This window comes from Neopelma chrysocephalum, unplaced genomic scaffold, assembly GCF_003984885.1.
Source record: "Neopelma chrysocephalum unplaced genomic scaffold, ASM398488v2 Primary Assembly neopelma1_96671, whole genome shotgun sequence".
NCBI classification, from domain to species: domain Eukaryota; kingdom Metazoa; phylum Chordata; class Aves; order Passeriformes; family Pipridae; genus Neopelma; species Neopelma chrysocephalum.
Window position 1 is genome coordinate 865048 of NW_020925316.1, and position 12541 is coordinate 877588.

At 35.3% G+C, this 12541-nt stretch overlaps 1 protein-coding gene across 1 annotated transcript in view; it reads left to right on the forward strand.

Moving 5' to 3' along the window:
• Positions 1-12541, forward strand: part of SHOC1 (shortage in chiasmata 1) — a 51354-nt gene that overhangs the window by 11926 nt on the left and 26887 nt on the right. Inside the window, exons 7-14 of the mRNA XM_027709026.1 lie at positions 2368-2530; positions 4434-4536; positions 5230-5386; positions 6663-6770; positions 10132-10261; positions 11072-11166; positions 11827-11841; positions 12192-12434. Coding sequence (XP_027564827.1) covers positions 2368-2530; positions 4434-4536; positions 5230-5386; positions 6663-6770; positions 10132-10261; positions 11072-11166; positions 11827-11841; positions 12192-12434 — 1014 coding nt within the window. The remainder of the gene's footprint in view (positions 1-2367; positions 2531-4433; positions 4537-5229; positions 5387-6662; positions 6771-10131; positions 10262-11071; positions 11167-11826; positions 11842-12191; positions 12435-12541) is intronic.

Sequence of the window (12541 nt, forward strand, 5' to 3'; positions counted from 1 at the left end):
TTGGGTAGTGTCCCTATGTGTTTTCTGAAATGTTGTGATTAGTAGCACCCTAATAGATATAACAAATTCTGATCACAGAAAACCAAATGTTGAGAAAGTGTTTGATTCAACTGTATTGTAAATCAAAGAAAGTGATGATATTGCATTCAAGTCACAATTCTGAAAAATAAGCATATTTAAAAATGTGGAATGCACTTCCTAGAATCATAAAGTAGCAGGTCAGCTCAGTTTTCTATGAGTTTCAAGCACTGGAATTTGTGAATTTCAAACTCTACCTGTTACTTCAGTTGTAAAATTCTATATTAGGAAAGCAGTTAGGTATGTGGTAGTATCTGTTCCACTTCAGGAGGGCCCTTCAGTACACATATAAGTGCATACTTGCTTAGACATGCTTTCCTGAGATAGGGAGTAACAGGTTAAAATGTGTTAAAATTAACAAAGAAATGCAGTAATTAAAATATTTTAATCACATTAGAATAATTAGATTAATTGGAAAAATCCCCCTTTCTTCATACACTTTAGATACTATAGCTCCTTATAATAAAAAAATGAATAAAAACTATGGCTAAATTAGGAAAATAAATGCAAATCAAGGCTAAAGCTGTGCCTTATTTGACTTTATTTCACGTTAGTATATTAGAAGTTGTCCAGCTTTCTTTGAGTTAACAAAAATTAAATTAGATATTTGAGGACAGCAAGTTTAGATCATTGAAGTAGTCTTTATTTTCTTATCGATTTTAGCACCTAATTTTGCAACCACTATTTGATTGAATATTGAGGTGCTTCCTACTTTGTTTTCCTGGTTGCCTAAAGAAAAGGAAGAGGAATAGATCAAGGATTTTGTAGCATACCAGAAAAAATATAATTTTTTTTAATTAGAGCTACTTTCAGCTTTATAGGCTCCTAGAAGCCTTAGTAGCCTCTTCTGAACTGTTCATCTCATTAAACAGAGGCATTTTACAATGAGGCATTTATTTTTTAATTGATAGATTTCTTTATGGAATCTGAGTCAGCAGCATAGAACAGTTAGAGAGGGGAACATAATCAGTATCTATAACTTCCAGCCACTAGGAAGGAAAGGAAGGTTGTTACAGATAGGGAGTCATCCAAGGAATGAAAGGAGGATGTAGGGATGAGGATACTTCCATGTTGGTAAAAAATAAGAGGGAACAAGAACATCACTTTACCCTTCTATGTGTATTATCTATATGTAAAATGTGCATGTAAATATTTGTGTATTCTGTATTGCAAATGTAAGGGATTGCATCAAATGGGGATGTAGTTACTGCCTCAGTTCTGTCAGGAGAGTGGCATCTAAACGCAGAAGAAAGTCCATAGAATCCTATTATCATAGAATAGCCTGGATTGGAAAGTTTTAAAGATCATTTAGTCCAACTGCCCTGTAATCAGCTCAGGTCACTCAGAGCCCTGTCCAACCTTACCTTGAGCACCCACAGGGATGGGGCATCAACCACCAGTCTAGGCAACTTATTCCAGTGTTTTACCACCCTCGCTGTAAGAAACTTCTTCCTAATATCTAATCTAAATCATCTCTCTTTTAGTTTAAAACCATTACCCCTTGTTCTATTGCAATACAACCTGTCAAAAAATCTGTCCTCATCTTACTTATAGGCCCCCTTTATGTACTGAGAAGCTGCAGTAAAGTCTCTCTGGAGCTTTCTCTTCTCCAGGTTGAACATCCCAATTCTCTCAGCCTTTCCTCATAAGAGAGGTGTTCCTTTCCTCTGATCATTTTCGTGTCCCTCCTCTGGACCTGCTCCAACAGGTCCATATCTTTTTTCCCCTAAGGACCCCAGAAATGGACACAACGCTCCAAGAGGGGATCAGGGGGGCAGAATCACCTGCCTTGCCCTGCTGGCCACGTTTCTTTCAATGTAGCCCAGGACACTGTTGGCTTTCTGGGCTGTGAGTGCACACTGCTGGCCCAGGTTGAGTTTTCCTTCAATCATCAGCCCCAAGTCTTTCTCCGCAGGGCTGCTCTCAGTCACTTCTCCACCCAACCTGTAGGTGGGCCTGAGATTGCCCAGACCCAGATGTAGAACTTTGTACTTTGTTGAAAATGCAAACAAGGGAAAGAAAGGAAAATATCTTTTCTTTTTAACAGGCATTGTATAAGAAAATTAAAAAAAAAAAAAGGAAAAGAAAACCAGAGCTTATCCTGTGGACCATTGGGAGTCTAGACTTTGTTGTACTTAAAACTTTAAAATTCTAAAATATTTAAAGCAAAAAGTACTTATTTTTTGCTGACACTTATAGTATTCCAAAAGTTGATCCACAATTCTCTTTATTCTGATAATTATTACATTTATCTTGTTTTATGATGTATTTTTTCTTATTTTTCATCAGATTTATATTTGGAAGAGGAATTTACTTTTATTGATAATCTTGAAAATTTTCGTAAAAACCTGCCAACTTTATCTATACTTCTGAGCAGACTACAGTTTTTTTTAGTGAAAGATCCCCTTTTAGATTCTGAAGGACAGATTTTAACAGAAGAGAACATTTTCAGGTACCTACAAGTTGATGTATAATATTGAACATAAAAAATAATCTGTGTATAATGACATTGGAACATCTGCTAAATTATAACTTTGTAACTAGTTTATATTTGCAACAGGTAAAGACTTCAGCTTTTTTTCTTACTTAGGAAAAAATGAGTCAGATTAAATTTATATGCATTAAGAAAACTGGATTAATGAAATTGTGTCACTTTTGCATTTTGTAAGTGTGAAGTGTACTCAAGATTTTACTTTTGGAATACTGAAAAAATGTACATCTTTAAGGGACCTTGTCCTCCCTCAAACTGATTTTACTGATTCCTTCTCAGTAAAATGCCTCTAAATTTAATTGGGCTAGGATTTTATACATGCTTCCATGTTCCTTCTTTCTGTCATCTCAGTCGTGCTGTCAGCAAATCCATGCTCTTACGCTGTTGGATTGTATTTCTTCAAGTTCAATTGTATTTCTTCACATTCAAATATTATTTATTTTATGGTTTTGCTCACTTTCATTTTACTGAGTTGATTGGATTTAGTTGAATAATGTCTAATGTCATGATTTTGAACTAACTGATACATTAAACTGGTGTAAACTGTATTAGAAATGGGCCTAATATTTCCTAAATATATTCATTGTATACATGCATTCATAAAGTCTGGCTGAATTTTCTGATGATTTACTTCCTGTCTGGATGACTTATATCACTTCCTTTGCACTTGGTAGGGTTACATGATTCCCAAGAAAGATAAGGCAAATTTTAACTGATTTAACTGTACCTATATAGCAGCAGAACAGGGAGGAGTGGGGTTGTTGGCCTGTTTTTTAAAATGAGCCTTAATCTCACCCTGAGTTTCGGACATAAGACTATGTGCATGTGTGAACACTGTAAATATCCAGTGAAGATAACATGATCCAGACTCTGCAACTACTTTCAGAAATGGCATAAAAAGTGCTAGTGTGAATCTTTACTGAAACAGCGCTGACCTCCTGGTCTGTGGTTGACTAGCAAAACCACGAACTTCCCCAAGGAAGGGGCCCAAATCTCCTCATGCAGCACACAGGGAGAGGCATTTAAACAAAGACATATAATGAAACAGACTTCTACTTAAGGTAAAATTCAGTTAGCATCCCAAGGCTGGGCATAGAATAATTTGTACTCTTCAGTCCAAAGTATTCCTTCAGGAAAATAGTGGTGTCAGGGACTGAGGAGGAAGTTATCCTCTGAGAAGTCATTGTAGTTTTAGTGTAGTGGCCATGAGTGGCAAGCCTGATGAAAACTTTTCTTTCTGCTTGAAAAATCTTCATCCCTTTTCTGCTTGTATCCTTACTTCGCAAGGCAAGTAGTAGCCTCACTACTGAGTTTTACTTCCAAACATTTTGAAAGTTTTTCAGTTAAACCAGGGAATGTACTTTTGGTTGTCATTTTGATTAATAATAAGCACACTCTGCCTTCACTGGTGCTGAATCATTCCTGAAAATAGAAACTAAAGGAGGCAAAAGTGAAATAAGGTCAGTGTTATAGATTACAGAGATTTTATATACAGTAAAAAAATTTGACATTGGAAGAAACTTAGGTCCGCAGCTTTTGCAGAAAGTGTTTTCACATGAGAACACTTATGTTATGGGTGTTGAACAATTTTAATATGAGGGATTTTTTCTGTAACTTTTTAAGGCAGGTCCCAGTATTAAGTGATTCTACTCTGCATGTAATATATTATTTCTTGAAAAATACTTTTGGTTAATTCCACAGATCGGTACCGCATCCCTTGGAATTGCTTTCTTAGAAAAGGCATGGATTTAGAAAAATAACTTTTTACCATGTGTATGGCTATCAAAGCTATTGCTAAGACTTTCAGTCTTAGACATGAAGTAATACAAAGAAGTCGCTTACTTTCTTTTATGATCTTTTAAAGAGAATGTTTGATTTTCCAAAATGAAATGAAGATGGAAGAGAGTAAAAATGAGTTGCAGGAGATTAAAGAGAACTTCTGTACTATACCTATAAAAGAGGAAGAGGTATCATCCTGTTTTTTCATCCTATATATTATATTAGTTGTTGTTTTGTGTTTTGGATAGGGGTTTGTTCACTTGCAAGTCATCTTACTGAATTCTCTTCATACTTGCAAAGTATTTGCAGCCTTCATATTTCCAAGGTTAGGAAACACTGCTTTTATTCCTGGTTTTTTAATTCTTGGATGGTGCTGTTAGGAGTTTCCACTCTGATCAGCTGTTTCTCCTGCTTCTGGATGTGCTGGCACTGTAGGTACTTGTTACACTAAGAATACAAATTAACCAGAACAGGAAGCCATGGCTTGCATGGGAAAGGGAAAGCTCCAAGATATATTTCAGGATTTGGGGAGCCAGCTTTGCTTCTTTTTTAAAAAGAAGTCAAATCTACTTTTTCCTTCATTTTTCAAAATTCTAAAACACAAACTTTCAGTAAAGTAAATGATTTTACTTGACTGGGAACTGAAAGTTCAGACACACTCTCTACACTCCACTGACTCAATCTGAAATTCTATAACACTGTATTTACTCTGTATTGAGCAAAGCTTTGTGTATACTGTGTAAATGTCATGTGATTTATCTCCTAAAAGCTCTGAAATTGGTTTAGAATTATGTTATTTCAAGATTTTGAAAAAGCTTTGACTATATGGTAACATCAAAGGGGATTTACTGACCATTCTGTTGTGATTAATATTTTTTCAGTATTTCATGTTGCCTCTTGAGTTAGAATTCAGCAAACCTGGCAATGGCAGATCTGATTCTGCTAAGATTCCATCATACTTGGAATTGAACGAGTTGTTAAATGTAGCCTCAGACACTATGGCTGATGAAGACCTGTGCAAAGAAGTGATCAAAGAACGTGAGGGTTGGTTTTCTTAAATGCTTGACCTGATTTTCTTTTCATTTGAACACATTTAACACAATTTGGCTCTTTTATATTGAGTTCACTTTTGAGTTACATCACAGCCTATCAAATGAGAATTCCTCTGGGTGAGACTATGAACCATGCTATACCCAGATTTCTGAGTACATGTCTCCTCAAGGGGTAGTAAACTATTCACCATTTGGTTCAATCCATGGTTGTGTTGTAATCTTGGAAACAAATGTAAAGGAGCCATGATTTGTGCTATAAAACCTACCATGAATATAATAATTTAGTCTTTTTCCTATCTGTTTTTAAATTTACTTTCAGAGACATCCCTAAGAGGATTATATGCAGTACAATCATACTGTAAAAAAATGCTTTTGTTGCACTGTAATTGTAAACACAAAAGCAGATTTCTGAGGACAAAAAGGTTAAATATTTCCATGGATAACAGGAATACTCTAAATGACAGTAGTCATTTTTTAAAGACATTTTAGAAATGTTTCTAAATGCTTTTATGTGATGGATAAATACAACTTTAATGACAGTTATTGACTAATGGACTGATTTGTATGACAGTATTTCGTGTAGTTAAAAGAAAAAAACATTACCTGAGGTTTTGTTGTGTTCTTTTTTGTCAAAAATTAATATATTTCCACTTTTTTGGTGGGCAGGAAGCAGCTCAAAGAAGAAAGATTCGTGCTTCTGAATGTGGAGAGTGTGTGCTGAATTCTGTTTGATAGGGCACCAGTTTGAAATAATCCAGTCTCTTGTTGAAGATAGGAACAAAACTTTTAAAAGTGTATATTTGACTAGGGTGGTTTGATTTGCATTCTTCTGATACATTTAGTACATGCCATGTTCTGAGCTGAATGACCCAACCTCTGCTGCAGATATTTGAGGAGTTTGTACATAAATGTCAACCTACTGGGGTTTTTCATTCTTTTTTAGTAGCAAAAGAATCTACATACACAAACTCCCAGCAAACTATATTTAGGCTGCTTAATTGTTCTGGAAATCACTGTAGTCATAAGAGCTTGGAATAATTCAGATAGTGATTATACAAGATTGTGGGGGGTTTCTGTCACTTAAGGGACAAGACTAAGCACTGCTCTTATCAGCTACAGCATTTGGGGTTACTAAGCATGACTGTGATTTTTCATAACAATACATCATGGAGGTTCAATAATAAGATTGAAAGCAAAAAATGCTCTGACAGGAAAATGTAATAAATGGTTAATTTATGGCACCTTTAAAAATCTGTTTTCAGATCTCAAAGCAGAAATTACATACAACATAGAAATTTCCAAGTACTGCCCCATTCCACAAGAGGCTTGCTCCAGTAATAGCACAAGTATGCTGGAATTCTGTGAGTCAGGTAGGAAGATCTGTATAAATCAAGGGGTGATATTTAAAATAAATTCTTTGCGATTGTTCTTATATTCTGTTCGTAGGAGGACATGCACTGTATAGATAAGAACATTCTCTTTGTGTAATCTACTATTTTTTACCTGCACCATAAGGAGGTAGAAGTGCCACACTGCTTTCCAGAGCTTTATAGTCTAAACAACCAACTTTACAGTTCCCTCATGTTGCTTTTGGCTGCAAATGATGTCTATTGCATTTGATAGGCTTTTTGGATCTTTTTTATCTAGCAACTTATCTACCTAGAGAGGGAGGATGAAATTCAAAAACTGTTAAAGTTTAATATAAATGCTTTCAAAATAGGGTGGTGGAGAACAATCCAGGCAGAAGTGCTGAGTTAATAACTTCTAGCGGCTCAAAGCTCCTGTGCAGACATTCTGGTTTGCAAACAGTTCTGTAATGATGTGTGATCAAGTCATGTAGTCAGCAGAGCTGTTTTCCACAGAAATAAACTGGAAGTGTTGAATATTTGCTAATGTGTGCATTAAATCCTTGCTTCTCCTTCACTGGCATTTGGAAATCCTTTGTATGTGTCCACCTTTAATAGCTTGAAAATTCAAGTCATGGTGTTTACAGTGCATACCAATGCTGGGCAGGTTTGGTGTGTGACTGTGCAACCTAATTATCCAACCCTAGATAAAATTTCTTCAGGTTCCAGGTGTAACCTTTGAAAATAATGTATATTCTTTGCCAGCCCAACTGTATTTCCAGCTAAATGTTGGCTGGTGAAGTGAGACAGAAAAATGGCTATACTGGTGGCATTTTTCACCTTTAATTTAATGCAGAAGAGCCTGTGCAAAGAGTCACATTTATAAATGGATGTGATCTGAGCAGAGTGGCAATGCTTGAATATATATGTACCTCTCGTCCTAACGTATATCCTATCCAGGAAAAAGTCTATCCATTATTGCCATGGGCAGCAGCAGTATTATCAGTAACCAGTGCATGTTCACTTGATAGTTTTCCATCCAGCAGTTACTAAAATCCTTGAGAAATCTTCTGTTTTCTCCAGATCAAGAGCCCCCTTATTGTCTTCATTTCAATGTGTTTTAAACTGAACTGATAGTTGTCCTCTGCAGGCTAATAGGATCATGCTCCCGATACTGTATTGCAGTGGAATTTTGGTTGGAGCAATCATATCTGTTCAAAGGGTCTGATATAAAAGCTCAATGCAAACCCACCATGTGTTGTTCCACCAAGACAAAGTTAAACTTACTTTCCATCTGGAGGTTATTGCCTAGCATGATAAACTAATCTGGGTCTAATGAACTGTCTGACTGCTCTTTACTTCTAAGGCTTACAAATAGGAGGAGCTTAAGTGTAGTAGGTCTAAGCATTTTGAGACCTTCCTCCTGTACGCAATAGTGACAAGTTGACTTTGATCTTCTCTAGGATGTTGTCTGTTCTACTGGAGCTGATGTAAGAAGTCAAATCATTTTGAATTGTTTTTTCAAGAAAGTGACCACATTAATCTTTATTGCCAGTTTGCTGCCTTAGCTCTGCCATTGCATCAGGCAAAATTAAGTTGTTAGGGCACAATCAGCTTCCATCTTATTTTTTTTTTTTTTTAGGATAGACTCAGATCTATAGGATAGAGACCTACAAACCTGTACATGCACTGCTAAGACACCACTTGGTAATGGAAGTTTCTATATTGGGTGTCAAATTTCAGCTGAGATACCTGACAGTCTTCTTGTTCTAATTGATTTTGCTGTTTATGAGTTACCAGAAGTGAAATGTGTGTGCTTGAACTCAGAGGAGAAGCAGTGATAATATAATGGCATTTTCTGTAAACCTTTCATTGTTTGCCTTTCTCTCTTGCTAGGAATAGGATCTGTTTATTGATAAAGGGCTTAAGAGACAAGAGAGTTCACTAAGTCATCAATGAATCTCTGAGTGTAAGCAGAGTTTATCTAATGTAGCTGATGAAAATATTCCAATCTTAAAGGCAAAAATAACTAGACAAGAATTAATGTTAATAGTATTGCTGAAAGAGAAAGAATTGTTCTTTTTAGATATGGCAGGTATTTTTGCTGTCCTGAGATTAGCTCCTATCCTGTTCAAAGTAATGTGCGTAAATTGTTTATCCCCATCAAAAACGGTTTGTGAGCTGAAGTTCACAGCAGGAGTTCACGGAGCTATTTTTTGTTCTAAGTAAATGGGAAAGAAATTATACTGGTTAGATGTATGTTATTTTCTTTTGTATCCACTTTTATTTATTACCTTTTTTTTCTGCTTCTCTGATAGGTATGTGTGTTCTCTGGCTTTCTAACATTGCCCCTTACCCTTCCTGACATACAATCAGCTTTTTAGGTCACTCAAGAAGCAGCTGTAAGCAGCTGGACAGGTGACTGATTCATAGCCTGCTGTGTGCCAACTGGCCAAACAACGTGTGTATGAGGATTGCATCTGCTTGCTACCTGTTAGAATGAATAGGGAATTTGTTACAAATGTTTTTCCTTACAGAGGCACTGGTTTACTTAAAATTTTTCTGACAGTTTTCACAGACCATAGAACAACTGTGTTTTTTGTTACCTCTGCTTTCTGATTAGAAGAATGCCAGAGAGAAGAATTCTAGGACATTAATGTAAACCACAAGTTTTTATGAAATGACACCAAAATCAATGAAGTTGCAAATTCCTAATTTGATTTGGATAAAACCCAATAAATAATCCATCAATATGTCCACATGTGATACAATTGCCAAAAAAAAAAGTTAAAAGTAACTTGCAGGGAACTTTTAACATGCCAGGTTTGTTTACATACTGCTTTAAAAAAACAGATGTGGTAGTTCAGTTCAGTGGTCATCCCTAGAAATTTCAATGCATACAAATTCCACCTGAAAGAGTAATTTTGTCTTTAAAATCCTGACTGTTTTTGAAGTTCCTGAGTCCAGTAATCTGTATCTTACAGCCACTATAACATTAGCCTAAGTCTCTCTCCCATCTAATTTACTTCATTTATGGGGGAAGCATCTAAGAAGACCAACAGGCATGAATGCCTAATATCAAGACCTCAGCCATGGTACCTGATGATTTAATTATAAAAATCATCTTACATGTGAAAAGTATGCAGCCAGAATTACATTAAAGAAATGTAATCTACACATTGTTATCCTCAAACTGTCTGGAAATTGGATGTGAAGTATTTGGGGCATGGAGCTTAAACAGTGAATTGTCCTATGAAAATATTTTGTAGTTTAATCCAAAATTTCACTAGTATAAAATTCATAAGCATGTGTATTTCATTCAAAGGTAGCTTTGTGATTTTGATTTTTTATTTTTGTTTTGGCTGGGACATTATGTAATTTCTAGCTGAATATATTCCATATTTGAAAGATGAAATGGAAGTGCCTTTAACTCCTCCATGCAGACAACAAAGTTCATGGGTTAATTTTCTGTGCAGAGGACTTCAGGAAGAACTTCTTCCTCTCTCTGGTAGCAGGTAATGAAACTTTGGTAGTGACAAATTCTATCATAAATCCTCTAAATCATAAATCCTCAAAATTATTGAAAAAATAACTTTAGCCTATTATGAATCAATACTTAAATTGTTTGACCTGCATATATACTGTGTTTTGTGTGAAAGAGTGATCGAGTGCACAGGCCGTATCCGTGGCTTTTCAGGGGAGCCTGAAAAAGGAAATGACAGTCGCCTCTGTAGACCTCTTTCTCTGGAGAGATTTAATACCCTGAAAATGCAGTCTCCTTTTTGAAGTAGGCAACAGTAAATACTTATGTATTTAGCAAGTGTGTATATGTGTGTATGTATACATTTATAAATATGGAAAATACATTGCACAAGTATCACCTTCAAAATCTCCAGAAGAAATATAGGAAGAAAGTATTGTCTGTGTTTTGGGGATATCCTCCAATAGTGGGGTTTGGGCCTTTTCATGCTGACACAGGATTAGGATTGCTTCATCTTTTCCTTCTCATCTTGTTTTTGAGACTAGAATTTTTTGCCTTGCTATCTTTCTCACATATGCACAAAGAATTTAAATATCCCCTTGGGGTGGGAACAACACTCTTGACAGAATTCTCACTCTGTGCCACTTTAGTTCATGAATCAGCTTGATGGGTCCTCTCACTCTTTCCTGTTTCCTCTATATGGATAAGAAGAAAAATTTTGATGAACGAGAGAATGAATGAATTAACTGAAAATTTAAAGACAAAGTAGATCTTTAAAAGGTAGTTTTATATGAATCAAAATTCAACAGATAATCCTGCAAGTCTTTTTTTATGTTCTTTGTAGTATTTTGGTTGCAGGGCCCTCTAGGGAATACTTAGACTCTTTGGTATGGCAATCAGAGAAGTATCGGGATAATATGAGCTCTCTTTTGCTTGTCGGTAAGGATTTCTAATTGATGTTAACAAGTTCCATGTACACAGAGAAATACAGCAGAAAAGATAATGTTATATTACAGAGCACATGTTTTGTTTGGGCCACTGAAAATTATCCAATTAATGTAAGCCTCTGAAGTTTGGATTATCTGATTCTTTTAGTGCATATAAAAAGTTACAGTATGGCAACAAAGAAGTCAGCATGTCATGTACCCTTCTGTGGAGGTAGTTTGAATGAAATAAGAGTTTTATTTTATTATGACAGTGTTCAGCTCACTACTGCTAATTATATACAATAACTGTAGTAACAGTTTGGTAGAAATTTGTTAATCTGTTGAACTCTTTTCTGCGTACTATTTTCCCTTAAATAATGTTTTTAAAAGTGTATTAATCAATAGAATAGTATGGTTAATGGAAAATAATGTTATAAATTCACAAAAGCAGAGTTCGTGTTAGGAAGCAAAATACACAAAACCAAAAAAAGCTGCAAGGTATTTATGACAGCACCAGAATATTAATTACCATTATTCTTTCATTTCATTTTATTTGCTTCATTTTACAAGTTTCAGGATTAAGTTATGTGTATTGACTTGTTATGTTGTCCAATTCATTTGTACATTGATTTACAGTTGAAAATAATGTACAGTATGCTCCTTACTACTCCAGTTCATTTTTTTTCAGGTAAGGATTCTGATAAGTCTTTGTAAGCAGGATAAGTAAACCCATACATAATGAACAAGATAATTTGTAATTTTAATAATGCAGCTACACATTATTAGATCTGAAAAATTTAAACCCCCACCTGACCTTACTCACAGATCAGTAAGTAAAAAGTACTCTTGCTCTGATAATGTCAACTGCTTTACTCTTTAATCTGTTCATGGACACTGAGTTACAAATGGAAGTATAAAAAATGGATATATGGATATATATAGTAGGTCACAATACTTGGGAGCTTTTATTTACAAAATTACATTCTGTTTCATGTTTCTAGATTATTAATATTACACGTTATTTCTGGGTTTTTGTAGAGCATCAGACTGTTAACCTTGTGCCTCAGCATCATTCACTGACAGAACTGCAAGAAATGCTACCAGTTGAGATAGAAGCACCAATGCTTAGCTCTCTAGAGAAGGGCTGGTGGCTTAATTTGGGTTTAAATCCAGCAGCCACAGAAATTTTGGAGCAATTAAATATGGATGACAGTAATGCAAACAGTTTAATTCCTACAGAAATAGAAAAATTCACACAATTTACATCATATCAGTTAGAAAGTAAGTACCTTCTTTTTTTAAAAAAAGTGATAGAAAGGCAAAGATAGATACTTAATCAGAGAATCAGGCAGTGATAGTTACATATCTCCAAGAACAAAGTAAATATT